Raw genomic sequence first — 16,806 nt, 5'->3', positions numbered from 1 at the left:
GATAGGAGGGGCGCGCGTGAGGAGAGGATAGGAGAGAGAGCACCGAGAGAATAAAGGAGAGGGATGGGACCGAGGCGTGGAAAAAGGAAAATTTTGAAGTGGGTAGGAGGGAAAGGAGGGATGATTACTTTTGCGTGCGGTTCTCTTAATAGGCCTGCACGGAAAAATCGGTTTATTTTTCTGTGCGGTTCATTTAGGAGGACCGCACGGGAAAGATTTTCCTCTGTGGGCGACAGTCCGATACCCGGTCCCCTATTTTTCCGTGCGGTTCCACTTACGATCCGCATGGAAACAAAAGGGGACCGCGTGCAGAAAAATCAATCCTCTAGTAGTGAGTTCACGCTAAAATTGAAAGTTTGGTTGAAATTAGAATGATGTGACAGAAAAGTTGGAAGTTTATGTGTGTAGGAAAGTTTTGATGTGATGGAGAAGTTAAAAATTTGAAGAAAAATTGGAAACTAAATTAGGCCTTAGTAGACGACGAGGAGATAGCATTTACTCGAAACGTACGTGAAGGAAGAAAGAGAACACACGTACAACGAAAACTAGAAGGAATAAAATTAACAAGTACAGGAAGGATGAAAACAACATTCCAGTAAGCAACGTACTCCCTCCATAAAAAATAATCAACCTTTATTAAAATGTGACACATTCTAGAAAGACGAATCTAAAATAGAGGATGTGTCACTTTCTAGTGCTATGTTGGCTTTTTTTTTAAAAAAAAATGAAGGGAGTATTCAAACTCAAATGAACTCCAGATTCATAGACTAATTTGAAGGACGCAAATTAAACTTACCATGCTTGCTAGTACCTAGCTAGCTAAACTTGATCAACTCAACAGTAATTAGTTACTGTAACCAAGATCAGCAGAGCAGGTAATTAACCAGTTAACTAACGACCGCATGAATCACGCACAAGCTAGCTAGCTAACTAAAGTAGTAATTAATTAAACAATAAGCAGAGAGCTACTGATCATATGTGTGGTTAAGTAATTAAGCTAGCTAGGCGTGTGGGAGGAGATTTTCAATCCCCCCCTCTCTCTAGGGATGCAAGTGGGTAGTTCCCACATAAAAACCCGCTTGCTAGTATATTTTTCGTGTGGTAATATAAAATTAGAAGAAAAAATAAATTATAAGTGGGATAAGCGGGATAAAAAAAACCCGTTTACCCGCCCTGCTTGCATCCCTGTCTCTCTCACTACTCTCGCTACTGTCCACCTTTAGAAATGATGTTTGATAATTTATTTTGTCAATAAAGATACTTTTACATATATCTTTTACTTATTTACACTAATTTTTTAAATAGAACAAATACTTAAAAGTTAACCACGTCAGAGACGGGCATTTTTTTTTCAAGACAGGCAAGACCGCAAGAGCATTGCGTGTTTAGTAGACAACGAGATAGCATTGCATTACTCGTCAAACGTGAATGAAGAAGAGACGAACACGAGGAGAAAATCAAAAAGCAAAGAAATTCAGAAGTGCAGGAGGAGGAAATTAAAACGACATTCCAGTTCAGACTCTGAAGGACGCAAAACTTACCCTGCTTTGCCACCTAGCTTAGCTATAAACTCGATCTAACAGCTGGCTCAACTTACTCAAACTAAACAAAGATGAGCAGAACAAGTAGTAAGCAATTAATCAGCTAGTAATAACCAGATTAGTCACGCACAACCAAGCTAACTAGCTAATCAATGAAACAACAGCAGAGCAGAAGCTACTAACTCGATCATGTAGCTACCTAGCTAGTGTGGGTCAATTAACTAACTAATTAGCTACAGGGGTTTAATTAGCTAGGCGGCGGCGGAGGAGGAGACGATGGCGACGAGGGCGCGGCGGCAGCGGGAGCAGGAGAACTTCTTCTTGTTGCGGAGGCAGAGCGGGAGGCACAGGATCCGCCGGGAGCTCTCCACGTCGGTGGCCACCACCGCGCCGCCGCACCGCGGGCACGCCCCCGGCGCCTTCCGCGACGCCGTCTCCCTCTCCTCCTCCGCCCCGCACCACCCCATCGCCCTCCTCGCCGCCTCCACCATCGCCATTGCCCTTTTGCTTGCTAGCTCTCAATGCAATCCTCTCTCTCTCTCTCGATCTCTCACTATCTACCTACCTATTTGAAGTGGCAGCGGCTTGCTAGATGAGAGGGATGGAAGTGGACATTGGAAAGATGGGAATGTGTCATGTGTGTAGTAGATGATGCTGTAGTAGTAGTAGGGATATATAAGAAGGCAAAGCGAGTTGTAATTTGTAAAAGTACAATAACTCCGACTTATCTCTACTACTTTAAAAGTCGAAGTCATCATCTTTTTCAACATTCCCTTAAATTTAAAAAAAAAAAGAAAATACAACCTTGTCTTGAAAACCTAACCACCGATCGATGCATGTAGGTTTTTTTAAAAAAACTTTTAAATATAACTACAGAATAAATGTAGTGTAATTACATTGTAAATAATTGTATTTAATTTTTATATAACTTACATTTAAGTATTAGAAACACATATATATAACTTCTAAATAGTTTTATAAAAGTTACTCTATTTGTCTCAAAATATGCAATCTAATATTGAATATACTATAAAATCTAGTTAAAAGACAATTAGTATAGTTACATTTGGAAGTTTTTCACACAAAAAACTTACTGCAGTTTTTTAGCAAGTCCCAAAACTGAACCCTACAAAATTATTCGGTCATGTTCTCCTCTAAATTCTGTTACAAATGCATAGGCATGGCAATGTGTACATATGTGTGTGCATGTAGTTGCGAGCTACTCTAATCTTTTATTTTTTGGTTTGATTTCGGTGCAATGACTGGAGTCCAGGTGTATGATTTATCCACAAAAATGGGTGGGTCCACATTGGTGGTGGTGATTATCTGTTTTTAGTTTCGGGATGCTATATGAGGAAGTTTTATGCACTTTATAGGGAGGTTTGTTTAGTCGTTTAGGTTTAGTGGTCCTCTGCGCTCAAATAATGTACTTGCAGGTATTTTGGTTTACTAGCTAAATGTAGACATTCTTTTCTTAAGAAAATAGATTAAAACCTTGGCCTATACATGTATAAACAGGATGTACACAGCCGAGATACATATAGACATATATACACCATATATTTTGCTGATTGCCGCATTTTCATACATATAGTATTTTGTTATTAATTTATATATGTTTGTTTTATCATCACAAGTGTTATTACATTAGGTTTTATATGTATATCATATTACACATTTTAAACTGTCATTATCTATGCCAAAAGGATGAGTATGTATTACTTAGCTTTTTTTTTTTCATACGGGGCGCTTAAGTAAAGGTGTTAAATACCTTTTTTTTTAATTTGTAGATGATACTGTATAAAACATACTCAACTCTCTACTATAGATGCACACTTGTACTCGCCCCATGATTAGACTTTTTTTTTTTTTTGACGGAGAGAGTAGAAAACCGCTTGTACGGACATGCATGATCTTGCTTACTCATTTCATCTAGATCAGTAATTATATGTTATTACAAGTTCCTTATTATGGACGAGCTAGCGTGGATTATTTCAACCACCAATTGGTTTCGGAAAGTCTTCGTTTCTCTCAACAAACAACTGAACGTCTCTTTCGAGCAATCAGGTTAAATAAACCATGACGGTTGATTAATTAACTGGATATCTTTAACAGATTTTCTTTGACACGACCTATTTTCTTAATTAGCTGTTAATCCCAATAGATGTTTAAAAAAAATACACGTCACCTTCCCCTCTCGTTTCACCGATCAAATCTGACAACTTCCTTGTCTTGATCTGCTTGTTGTCGATTGGGAACTCTCAGACACGAGGATGGTGGTGTTTGGATCAGTTACTTAATTTTAATATCTGTATTTAGACACTAATTTAGAGTATTAAATATAGACTACTTACAAAACTAATTACATAAATAGAAACTAATTTGCGAGATAATTTTTTAAGCCTAATTAATTCATAATTAGAGAATGTTTATTATAGCATCACATAAGCTAATAATGGATTGATTAGGCTCAATAGATTCGTCTCGCGAATTAGTCCAAGATTATGGATGGATTTTATTAATAGTCTACGTTTAATATTTATAATTAGTGTCCAAATATCTAATGTGTCATAGACGATCTAACCCGTCTCAGTTTGTTCTCCTGATAACAATTACAATTAATTTGACAAAGAAAACCTTGCAACTAAAGAAATGAAGAACGGTTTTTTTTATTCTCTCTCTTTATTTTTCACGAAACATACATTACAAATGTAAATGATTATATACATATGTTACGCACACACTTATCTTTTGTTTATAACACATACACGTAAACCCTACCCCTTAAAAGACTCTTAGAGACTTGCATGAAAAAATGCATTTTCACATGTAACTGTTTAAGAGGTCCGCTTACAAAAGTAAGCTTGTTTTTGTTTGGGATGTATGTGAAAATATATTTTTGTATACAGGTCTCTTGAGAAGCTATATACAAAAACGAAGGTCACCTTTTACATGCGCGTGCAGTTACCGTCCGTTTATAACCTATTAGGGTTCTCGTACAGAAAAATCGTTTCTATAATAGGGTCTTAGGATTGCCAAGTATAAACATAACCATCTCGTTGTTGTCGGATACTCTGTTTCGATCTTCTCAAATATAAAAGAGAAAAAACTCAATTTTAACTATAATATCAGAAGAGTGCACATTCGAGCATGTACTGACGTACATGTGCATGTGTGTGGTGTGCGTTTTTCATGTAAATGAAAAAAAAGTTAATCAAACGTTCACTCACTCATTCATGCCACGGATGTGAATATGTGATGATAGTGCATCAGTGATCAGCCCTGTTTAGTTCCCAAAAATAAAAACTTTTCACCTATCATATTGAATGTTTAGACATAGAGTATTAAATATGGAAAAAAACAAATTACACAGTTAGCGTGTAAATTACGAGACTGTGTGTCTAATTGCGCCATGATTTGACAATGTGGTGCTACATTACAAATTTGCTAATGATAGATTAGTTAGGCTTAATAAATTCGTCTCGCAGTTTCCTGACATAATTTATAATTAGTTTTATTATTATACTACATTTAATACTTCAAATTATATCTTTATATCTAAAGTGATAAGTAAACCTAAAATTTTTCTCCACCTAAGCAAGGCCTTAATAGTGGATCCAAGACAGTGTAAAAAAGAAATCATATATAGGGCAGTAGCTAGCTTGGTCCTCTCTGGGGCTAGAGCTGATACTGCTATATATAGCCATGTGGCCGTACCACGTTGCCCGCTGCTCCAAAGCTGCGTCGCCTAGCACACTGTACTGTAGTACTACTACTCATATTCATATGGAGTTTTCCTTTATCAGCTCGAGACGCCGCAGTGGATTGGTTTGGTTTGGTGGGCCGGCCCATCGTTCGGACCGCCTGACATATGGGCCCCCAGCTGTCAGGACAGTGGGCCTGGCATGCACTTGCTACCATACCTGACCCTTGCAGTGCCTAGTCTCACTCGGCCACGTGGCTGGCCTAGGAAGCGATCTACTCCATCCGTCCCAAAAAAGTCAAACTGTGTGTTCCCGTGCCAATATTTGACTGTTCGTTTTATATGAAATTTTTTTATAATTAGTATTTTAGTTGTTGTTAGATAATAAAACATGATTAATACTTTATGCATGACTTATCTTTTTAATTTTTTTTTATATTTTTTTTAAATAAGACGGACAGTCAAACGTTGGACACGAAAACCAGGGTTTGTCTTTTTTTTTTTGGGACGGAGGAAGTAGTACATGTAGTGGTAGGAGGGGGCACACCCTACCAGAAGAAAATTTGGTAAGACTGAAGTACTACGCGATCACGAAGGACGTTGCATTCTTAATGACACGTGTCTAGTCCTAATCTCAAAGCAGACCTTCCGTCCATACTCTCAAATCGTGGTACTCGACAGCGTTAGCAGCAAAACTCCCGATTATTTCCTCCAATAAAAGTTGGATAAAAATTTAGATATTCGTGGCATGTTTTTTAAACTACTAAAACAATGTGTTCTATGTGAAAGCCTTTTATATGAAACTTACTCTTAAATATCTTATAAATATATTTTTCAAGATGGTAATAATTAAAGCTCAATTAATATTAATTAGTATGTTAATAACAAACTGACACGCATTACTTCCCAAGAAACCGCGATGGGCCGGGAGAGGAAAGCCTGCCCAGACTAAGAAATCCGCACGGGCTGAAATAGGAAAGCCCACTAGGGCTCTCTCTTCGTCTCACTGCTCCGTGGGCCCACCCAATTCAACTGGGAAACGTCGGTGGGCCCAACCAAAAGTCCAATTCACCTCCCAACATTCTCGCCGATCTTTTTCCTCTCATCACGTCTCCACCACCACCACCGGCCAAACGCCGACCTCATCCACTTCGCCCACTAACGACACCGCCCTCCGCTCGCCGCCGGCGACCAACGCCGGCGATCTCTCCCCCCGCCCGCCCGCCCGTCCACACCGGCCGGAGCATCCGATCGACCGGCCTCCCCCCCGCCCCAGACACCATCGCCTTCCCACCGCTGCCGCTCGTCCCGTCTCACCGATCCCTCCATCCTTGGTCGAATCAATCGGAGGTACTCTTCTCTCCTATATCCTCCTCTGCCGCCGCGCTGCTGAGCCGGCCGCCGCCGCCGCCGCCTGTAGGATAGGGGGTGTTATTGGATTCTTTTCTTCGTATGTGGTGGTGGAAGAAAAGAACCCTAGCGTTCTTGGGTTGAAGCTTTTGAGGGAATTGTTGTTCTTGTTTTATTTCGCTAATACAAATCGCTCTGAGTCCAATTGATGCGTGGTGGAGTGCCAGTAGCGGCTTGTTTGCTAGAAATTTCTTCTCGGGTTCGGCCTTAACCTGTCTGATCCGCTCTTGCGACCAGTACTTCGGTCTGCTTGCGTTCTTGGATCGTTGATTGCGTTCGCAGTTAGTGTTGTCATTCCTAGGAAGTTTGTTTCCAGATGAGATTATTTGATCGATCCGCGTCTGCCATGAGAAACACAAGAGCGCCTAGTTAATTATTAATGGACTTCACTCAATTTTTGGGCTTAGGATTTAGGAAGCGGCTCATGTTGGATAAAAACTGCCTTGTTTGTTCCACTAGAAGGTTAAGGCATGTGGTTGTATTCCTGATGATAATTTATTGTGTGCCTGCATGTTATCTGAAGTAATCAGTTATGTGATCGAAAAAATTGGTTACGGCGTATTTCCTTCCCGTTTTTACTAGTCTAGTATGTGCATTAACATTCCTAGAAAGTTGTAGGATCATGGGATATTATCCTTTTATTGTTTTAATTTTGAGCTTACTTCTGCTATACATGAGCTAGATAGAGGTCTTGGGGTGTTGAGCGCTCCTGGGTGTCTCACGATGTGCTGCTGGGAAGAATGTAAGCACCATTTTTTGCTGTATCGTGGAACTTCGTTACTATGTTCACCCACTGTGTTCTATAATATATTTGAATGTGGGTATCTTGCTTGATGATAGTAATCTTTGATATCTTAATGTGAAGTTCTTTTCCTTCTCACAGGCTAGTTCTTTCTTGAAGTTAGTGCACATATTAGCTTATTACTCATTGTCCTATTTACCTTATACTGAAAGGTCGCTTTCCTTTTGTTAAAAAAATGCAATATTTGTCAAATGAGTATGTATTTTAATTCTTTTTTAAAAAAATTAACCAAAGAACAAAATAATACACATAAATGTACTTGATCTTCTTTTCCAAAAATATGCCATTGCAGGATTGTTCCTAACTTTCTATGCACTTTGCTTTCTGCTGTTCATGACATTTCTCTTATCTTATGCACCTTGCATTGTGTTTATTTGTCATTAACTCACTAGTACTGGACCATTACTAGTGCATCATGTTTATGTTGCACCCCTTTTCAATCCTTTAAGCTGCCTAGTCAGATGGCTTTAGTTGTTATGAACATGGGTGGATGATGATGTTATGGTTCTTTGCTGTAAAACTTGATAGCAATAGGTCCCACATGCCAGCCATGTCTAATTTCTTGGAACTAGTAGACCTAATTTTTGTGTACTGTGTTGTGTCATGCCCCCAGTGAGCATTGTGCAGCCATACCCAAGAAGATGTATTCCATCACATATTTCCTTTTCTACAAGAGAGAAGAGCAATCCATCTTATGTGTTATGACAAGATGACATCTGTGCCCAGTGGGAATAAGAAAACTGAGCGCCTCCAGGCATCTTTTAGAAATGCAGCTGCTACTATGTTACTATGTTAGACACTTGCATTTAGGTGTAGCCATGAAATCCTGTTAATATCCCTGTAACTTTGTATCTTTCTTAGAAGCAGGAAATAATATCTGAATTATGGCATCTAAGGCTTTGAATATCCTATCTGAATTTGATAGGATGAATCATTTGCTTGGACTGCTTATAGGAACAGCTAGGGGAACACCGTGACAACAGCTCAAATATGCTATTGGTTACTCTGTCCATACCCAAATTGATGTCTTTCTTGGACTTTGTGCTGTAATCTAGGCATGCATAGGAAAACAAGCTATATGCTCCCCTTCAGTTGTTACTTATTCCTCTTAGATATTATGCTAAATTAATTTGATCTTAGATACGGATAATGAATGAGAGGCATATACAAATTACAAAGGAGAAACAACACGGAGTTATCTCGACATTGTAAAATGACTTGTATTCAGGAATAAAATTTGAAAGCTAGATTCACATGTTTAAGGAGCAGGAAAGTACATACTCTGTATGTATTACATGTGATTTGAAGACATCATATGTTTGCATTTCCTAAAATCTCTCAATTTGGCTTTTGCTTAATCTTTATCTTCCTTCTGCTATGTAGATAACATGTCTTTTGAAGATAAAGCAATGGCTAGCCGTGTCGCTTCACCCTCACCAAAATCTATGGCTTCAGAATCAGACCCAAGCATGATGTTAGCTATCACTTCGAATATGGAGCATTCTCAAGCAAATAACCAGTCAGTTTCAGTTCTTGGTCCAGTGGCTATCTTTTGGGATATTGAGAACTGCCCTGTTCCAAGTGATGTACGACCAGAAGATGTTGCTGGAAATGTCCGGATGGCATTACGGCTACATCCTGTTGTTAAGGGTGCTGTGACAATGCTCTCTGCATACGGTGATTTCAATGCCTTCCCAAGAAGACTCAGAGAGGGATGTCAAAGAACTGGAGTCAAACTTGTTGATGTTCCAAATGGAAGGAAAGATGCTGCTGATAAGGCTATACTGGTTGATATGTTTCTATTTGCATTGGACAATCGTCCACCATCATCCATTATGCTTATATCTGGTGACGTGGACTTTGCTCCTGCATTGCATATACTTGGTCAGCGTGGATACACTATTGTCCTGGCCATTCCATCCTCAGTTACTGTATCTTCAGCATTGAGCAGTGCTGGGAGTTTCGTCTGGGACTGGCCTAGTCTTGCTCGTGGTGAAGGTATTGTGGCCCCTAGATCCATAGGGCGCCGCTTTGCCGATCCTCCAGGATATCAACATGGTGGGAATTTTGGGTCGTTCCCTGACACGCAGAATGAAGAGGAGGCCATTGTCTACATGGGAACTTCAAGAAATGAATGCAGTGGTAGAACTACCAGCAACCAGATGTATTGCTATAACTCTTCTCAAACCACTAGAGAACCATCCAAAGCTTTCTATACAGTTACAGATGGGAACTGTGGCACATCATCAAGGTCACATAATTTAGCATGTAGTTTGAATGAAGGTCCAGATGTAGACCAAGGTTTGCCAGATGAGCGGTCATGGTGGGTTCGTCCTGGTGATCTTCAAGGTTTGAAGGGCCAATTGCTGCGGTTGTTTGAGTTATCAGGTGGATCTGTTCCACTTGTCCGTGTTCCTTCAGAATATCTAAAACTCTTTGGAAGACACCTCTATGTATCAGAATATGGAGCTGTTAAACTTATTCATCTCTTTGAAAAGCTTGCTGACTCTTTTGTGGTCATAGGGAAGGGTCATAGAAAGGTGATTTGCCTTCGAAATTCTGGTGATAATAACCTGAAGAAATATTCAACCACACCAATTATTTTGAAAAAGGAAAATAGAGGTGGTTCTATTCTTGATGAAAGCACTATAGGAACAGGTCAGCAGTTGGGCAGCTCATCAGATGATTTCTCAGAGGATGAACGGAACATTAACCCAGATGTAGATGGAGCATATGCCTTCGATAGCCATCTAGACAATTTCAGACAGGAGATTCAGGAGCTTCTTGTCTGTTACTCTTGCCCTGTTCCACTGGGCAATTTCAAGTCTCTCTATGAACAACGGTACAAGAAGACTCTTATCTATGAGAGCTTTGGTGTCGATGGTCTGGAGGAGCTAGTTGAGAAGGTAAAAGATGTTGTGGAACTGTGTGAGGATCAGACCAGCAAAAGGAAGTACCTTATAGCCAATTATCGCAGTTAAGCCTTCTGTTGTCCAAATGTCAGTCACTTCAGTTATTTAGATGGACAAGTATGCTCCAGAAACACTCCTTCCATGCCACTGTACGCCCCATCCGAATTCAGTGTTCTGAAGGTGTTGAGAAGGTAAAAGATGTTGTGGAATGACGAAAGGGATCAAGCCAGCAAAAGGTAATTCCTCATGGTTCACTACATCAGTAATTTAGGGCTTCTGTTGTCCAAATGTCAGTAGTTCAGTAACATCAGTATTCTAGATTTGGTTTCCTTACTAAGAATGTTCAAGCACTGGGCCGGCGTTTGTTTTTTAATCATGTCGGTTCCGTAAGTGTGGGAGCACAGAAAATGCTTGTAATAATTTATCATTATGCTAATCTACACAGATAGATGGTTGTTGATCTTTGCAGAAAGATAGCTGTGAAAGAAACCAATGTTAACCATTTGCCAGTTACCTGGTAGTTGCATAGAGCAAAATCTGAACTCTGATGTAGCAAGAAATCACTTGTGTCACTTTGCAGTTATATGAATTGGGTGTTCTTCAGTCTCCACAGGAGTTGGTACAGGTGTTCTCCACAGGAGTCTCCACCCTTGATCTTCTATAAACTAATTTATGCAGACATATTTGTGTGCATACTTTCCCAGACATTTTCTAATGTGCGTGCTTTCTTGTCATAAAGTAAAAGAAACATCATTATTCTTTACAATATGAATTGGATATGTGATATAATAGAAATCTAATGCACTAGGCAATCTCACTTTTGCAGCTAGTATTATATCTCTGTATTTCTGGAGCATACTTGTCCATATTCCATAAACAGTTGGATTGTCTTGACCTGTGCGTGTTGTCAAATTTTCATTGATTGTACAAATCTTTAAATTACGACACTGATGTTGTATGTATATCTTCGAGATTCTGTCATCATTCATGTACATGTATGTGCTGGTGGCAAGTCAATTAGAGTTTAGGTGTTCCTCACATTCTCAGAAATCTATTTCATGCCTATACCTATCAAAAGTAACTTTTTAGAACTTTTAGATACAATTTTCATGAATTTTCATTTATTTGATGGTTTTTACTTGATATTTCCCCACAGCAGCAACACTAGCCAAGCAGCTAACAAGTATCGGTCTTTAGAAGTTGGCACAAGCCCAACAAAATTGGGTTAATTTAACAGCTAGTATCAGATAATCCGTATATGCCAGTATTTAAAATATTGGATTTTCTTAATGGGAGTGCTCAAATTATGACGCCATATTTTTTTCACATAATTTCTATTAATTTTTCTGTATGTGATTTATGTCTTCTATATGTAAGTGTGCTTCTATCTCCTCTTCCAGAATTACTTTTAATTTTAATTCTCTTATCCATTGTGTATTGAAAAATTTACAAAGTTTAGAAATATACGGTGTAATTATTACTATGTAAATATAGGTAATTTACAGTATTAAAAATAATTTGACTTATGTTTCAAATTTAGTTTTGCCGGTATTTTAATACGTCATTCGTGTATGAGTCGGTTTTTAAGTTTGTTCACTTTTGAAAATACAAATCCATATTTAAGTATTTAAGTTGGTTTCATGTTCGTTCGCTTTTGGAAACATAGAAGAAATCGTATAAGAAACTAGATGAATATCCCACCGTGTTACTACGGAAAATTAAGTTGCATAATATGTACACAAAATATAATCGGTTTTGATAGCTAGATGTCGACAGTTTTGGAGGCCGAAAACTTTTGATTTTCTGGCCGTGTGATCCGCGCGAGACTTGGGAAAAAAAATATGTACGTGTGCTTGCAGGGGCTCGAACCTCGGGTCTCCATCCTGGAAGACGTACGTGCTAGCCAATCAATCTGCCACATGTTTTTGAAAAGTTAAGTGAGTTACATTTTGTTATACTCTACTTACATCCTAGATACAATGTAATTACAATGTAACTACACTAGACCTAGTTACTGTCGGAAGCACTCCGAATCCCATCAAACATATTAAGACATTCGACGCTCCAAGAGAAAGATATGTGAGACATAGTTGGGCCTTTGGCCTGCCAGTCAACTTCAACCTGAGATGTGCCCGTCAAACCACTCGAAGACGGCGACCAGATGTGTTACACAATCAGAAGACTTGACAAAATTGGCTAAAGATCTACAATATCTCAAATATCTTTAACTCATACTCATGTTTAATATGTCCCTAACAAAAGGAACACATTAAACACTTTCATCCAAGTACATGATATCTCAACTTAGGGAGTTCTAAGTTCTAGATTCTAGGTTAGGTTCGAACAACTTATAACTTAGATACATAATTGGCCGAATAGTTAGGTTCGCGGAAGCATCTTCTACCCAAATGATCTTTCATGCAACCGATTAGGGTAAACCCAAGTAAGAACCATCCTAGAAGAAAGAAACTTCCCCATCAAAATCATCCTCCTCAGGAGTGATCTCACCTGCAACCAATTCTAAACATACAACAATACAACAATACAAGTACAACAATACAAGCAAGAGTCAGCACAAATAAATACAAATAAATTGTACTGGCAAGCACCAAGCAAGCCTAGTACTCTACATGCATGGCATATTCAAAGTAAAGATAACATGGGATAATTTTAGCATAAAGCAAATTTAGTTTGCAAAGAGCATTTCAAATTTCAGATTTATTTTCAATTGAATTTCAGCAAGCATACATTTAGCAAATGGGCATCAAAATAGATGTTAAACACATATAACATAGCTCCTTATTGCCTTCCATGGAAGCAAGGATATAATCTACAAATCACATCACATTTTGAAGTTCAAATTCAGCTTTAGAAGAATAAAACACATGTCTATACTCATGACATATTCACACGCCGCTCTTGACCGTGAGCACGGCTAATCGATTAATTTTAACTCTGCAGAGTACGTACACTTTATCCACATGATGCGAAATAATAATCATGCAAAAGCATGGCACGCGATACATAAGTACACGATTTATTACTCACAACAAAGCCCTTCCAAGATTCATGATTTAGCCTTACACCAGCACGATACGTGTTACTCCATCCTAAGCCATACTCGATATATGACCTAGAACCGTTAAGTGGCGGGCCCACGCCTTAAACTTAACGCCGTGGTGACGGACACAACGGGAACCCACCACGTGGCACAATACCGTTGTATTGGACACGCATAGTCACCTAAACTACCACTTCGGGGTAAATAGGAAGCTCCTCTGAATTATACGAACTCATACACACCGGCCTACCAGAATGTAAGGCTAAACCACAAATAATTTACTAAGCTTGGGCTATCCCATACTAGCACGTGTGGTTGTACTGTATACGAAATGAACTGATGCTGAGTGAAGTCCTTAGATCGGTTTGGGCACACTCTCGCTCTATCGGCACACAACTAAACACCGTATGTGTACCACATGAGGCCCAAACCTAAAATCCATATTTTTCCAACATTTTATTTAACAAATATCACATTTTATCATTTTAATCCAGATCATAAAAGAATTCATTTTATATATGTAATTGAGCCCCAAATGGTAAGTAAACTCATCACTAAGCATGGCTAAGCATTTTTATAGACTTGTGACCTCAAACATCATTCTTAATATGACACAATGGATTGTTCCTAAGGTTTGGAATAATGGTTAAGGTCTTTTGTGGAGTTCAGGTGATAATGCAAGTTAAGGAGTTGATCTAACAAATTTTACAAGATTTTAATGGATTAGTGGACAATGGACATGCATATTTTGCAAACTTTCAAAAAAAAAAACCTCCAAATCATAGGTTCAATGTGATCAAAGAGGGGAGGTGGGCTTGCCTTGCTCTTCCACTCCTTGCTCAGCTACAAAGTAGGCCTCCTCGAGACTCGGCTGCGAATCGTCTTAACATACATATGCAAAAATCAAAAGTAAAACATACATAAAAATCCAACATGCTCTAAAATGAATGCTTTTTATGGAGTTGGTGTGCTCTGTGTTAATTTGATTTTCAGTGAAAGAAAATTCAATCTAACAGTTTACATTCAAAGTTACAGATTTTTAAAGTGTTTACATGTTAATTAGGTCCTAAATGCATTTCGGATTTTTGAGACATAAATCTTTATGATTCTGCTAAGTTAAACATTTTTATGATGCAGAGCATGAAAATATGATTCAAACAATATTTAGTTTACAATTTTTAGAGTTAGGATGAATTTTCTACAAATTTCTAAAGTTCTGTCATTTTTCAGTTGATAGGAAACTAGTTTTGCATTTTCTCCAATTTTCTCAAATCATTTTTCTCTTGGGTCCACCAGTCAGCGAGTAACATTTTGCGCATAAGCCCCTGGATTTTCGGGAAATAGATCCCGCAGCCCCTAGCACGAGTTCCAGGATTTTATTCAAAAAGGGACTTGATTTTTATGTTATTTACAGATTAGTGCACGACCCCATATGTAAGTGACTGCTCGAGTTGCTAATACATTCCTGGGAGTCTTTAAATTTCAAAAGCCATGCCCTTGCTCTGGACAGAACAGAGCAGCAGCACAGCCGCGAGCTTCACAGTATCACCAGCGGCGAACAGCGGCGATTCAGCTCAAGCTCCCAAAACAAAAAGTATAGAGAACAACTGTGCGAACCTATTGGTGGCTTTCTTGCAAGTTTTGGTGTTCTATAGCGGCTGATAGGGTATTAGAAGCGGCGGCTAAGCTCGGCTTGCACATGCATGTGAGTTTTGAGGCTCGATCTAATCGTGCATGCGTTTGGTAAGGACTCTAGGGACTAGTAGGAGGCTCACCAAGCAGAAAATGCGGCTCGGCGAAGTCTTGGCGACGGTGTACTGGTTCGGCGACGGCGCGGCTGCTACGGTCGTCATCGACGGTGTACCCCCAGGCTTCTACTGCAAAGAGAGGATGCATGCTTCTGTTTAGATCAGCACAAGGTAGCCCTAGGCGAAAAATATTGCGCCGAAGCTCACCAGAGAAGGAGAAAGAAAGGAATGGCGTCGGCGGCCGGAGTTGGGGAAGAAGAAGAGGATCTCCCACCGTGGTCCACCTTGCGTCGATTCCTTCGGGATTCTTGATCTACAGGGGTTGATGAAACTCGTGGCGAAGTGGCTCAGCTTGTCACGAACTGTGGAAGCCGGGCGACGAGCAAAGGCGAAGCAGCGGCGTCCAGAGCGCGACGGTGTTCCGAGTTGACGCGGTCGCGTTCCCGAAGATTGGCTGCACCAAATGAGGCGTTCTTGGTGGTGTTAGAGACGGCATTGAGAGGGGATTACAGAGCGCATATTGAACGAAAATGGGGCTCACCGGATTGCGACGGAGTCGAGGACTTCTCTCGCCGGCGTCGGAGATGGCGCCTCCGTTCCCAGCGAATCCAAGGTGGGGTACCTCGGTTCTTCCGCGAAACGAGACAAGGGCGAGAGGGAGAGAAAGTTGGTCGGCCGATCGGGTTAAGTACGGTCGCCGGCGGAGATGGAGAGGAGGAGCTCGCCCTCTCCCGTGCTCGACGCGTGCTCACACGCGTGGCGCGCGAGTTCTACAGTGGGCCCGTGTGGAGAGGAATGTGAGGCTGACAATGGGGTCCCGCCATGCAGCCCTGGCCCACATGGCAGCGACTAGTGAGAGACAAGGAGAGGAGATCTAGGTTTTGGCCAAGTCTAGAACAGAGGTGGAATTTCAACTTTGGGTTCAGTTTAAAATTAGTTCCAGGCAAAGTTAGAGCTAGTGACCAATGGCAAAGTTGTAAAGAAAGGTTTGAACTATAGTTTGGATCAAGTCTTACAGCCTAGAAGTTCAAGATCGAATTTTGGCAGAGTGTCAAAGAGTGGTCCAGAGAACCTGTCAAAATCCTGTGCTTGAGTGTTTAGAGAGTTGATAAGCTAAATTAAAATTCACATTTGGTTTCTAAGGTCAGCAAGAAGTTACCACAAATTCTTCCCAGATTGATGAGTTGTTCCAAGAATTTTTCTTTGATCCATTGGTTTTAGTTAAGTATGAATATGATCCTATAATGCATATGCATACACCACAAAATGCACAAACAAGTAAGCATAAAAGTTTTAGACAAAAGTTTTATTTATTTTACTTCTTCCACCATTTCCATGTTTTCTATACACCCAAACTTGTGGTATGTGACAGCTACAATGTAATTACAATGTAACTACAGTGTAATTACATTGTAACTACTCCATTCATTTCACAATGTAAGTCATTCTAGCATTTCCCACATTTATATTGATGTTAATGAATCTAGACATATATATCTATGACTTACATTATGAAACGGAGAAAGTACTATGTAACCGCACTGTAACTACATTATCATCTCTGTATAATTTAGATATAATGTTACATATATTATTTTAATACTTATATACGAGTTACATTATAGTTAT

General features: G+C 39.7%; 2 protein-coding genes and 1 long non-coding RNA gene across 6 annotated transcripts; 1 reads left to right on the top strand and 2 right to left on the bottom strand.

Annotated features, from left to right (window-relative positions):
• Positions 1 to 616: 616 nt before the first annotated feature.
• Positions 617 to 2,216, bottom strand: LOC127782669 (uncharacterized). Its single transcript, XM_052309937.1, has one exon. The coding sequence runs from the start codon at positions 2,036 to 2,038 to the stop codon at positions 1,793 to 1,795; it is 246 nt and encodes an 81-aa protein (XP_052165897.1). The 5' UTR covers positions 2,039 to 2,216; the 3' UTR covers positions 617 to 1,792.
• Positions 2,217 to 6,378: 4,162 nt separating this feature from the next.
• On the top strand, positions 6,379 to 11,420 carry LOC127782318 (uncharacterized). Of its 4 annotated transcripts, none has more exons than XM_052309476.1 (3): positions 6,379 to 6,594; positions 7,337 to 7,396; positions 8,840 to 10,840. In XM_052309476.1, exons 2-3 carry the CDS (start codon positions 7,378 to 7,380, stop codon positions 10,435 to 10,437), a joined length of 1,617 nt encoding a protein of 538 aa, XP_052165436.1. In that variant the 5' UTR covers positions 6,379 to 6,594; positions 7,337 to 7,377; the 3' UTR covers positions 10,438 to 10,840. The 4 variants fall into 4 exon arrangements, 3 of the variants coding, with proteins under 3 accessions (XP_052165436.1, XP_052165437.1, XP_052165435.1); XR_008019161.1 differs by lacking the exon at positions 6,379 to 6,594 and adding an exon at positions 10,949 to 11,420 and having other exon boundaries at positions 6,616 to 7,396; positions 8,840 to 10,604; XM_052309477.1 differs by lacking the exon at positions 7,337 to 7,396 and having other exon boundaries at positions 6,380 to 6,594.
• LOC127782319 (uncharacterized) lies at positions 11,419 to 15,888 on the bottom strand. Its single transcript, XR_008019162.1, has 4 exons — positions 15,719 to 15,888; positions 15,385 to 15,631; positions 15,205 to 15,306; positions 11,419 to 14,311 (listed from the first exon to the last, which is right to left on the bottom strand). It is a non-coding gene; the product is annotated as an uncharacterized LOC127782319 (long non-coding RNA).
• Between the last annotated feature and the right edge of the window lie 918 nt (positions 15,889 to 16,806).

Source organism: Oryza glaberrima, chromosome 8 (genome assembly GCF_000147395.1).
Source record: "Oryza glaberrima chromosome 8, OglaRS2, whole genome shotgun sequence".
Classification (NCBI taxonomy): domain Eukaryota; kingdom Viridiplantae; phylum Streptophyta; class Magnoliopsida; order Poales; family Poaceae; genus Oryza; species Oryza glaberrima.
Note: the sequence above shows the minus strand (reverse complement) of the source record. Positions and strands in the feature narration are given on the sequence as shown.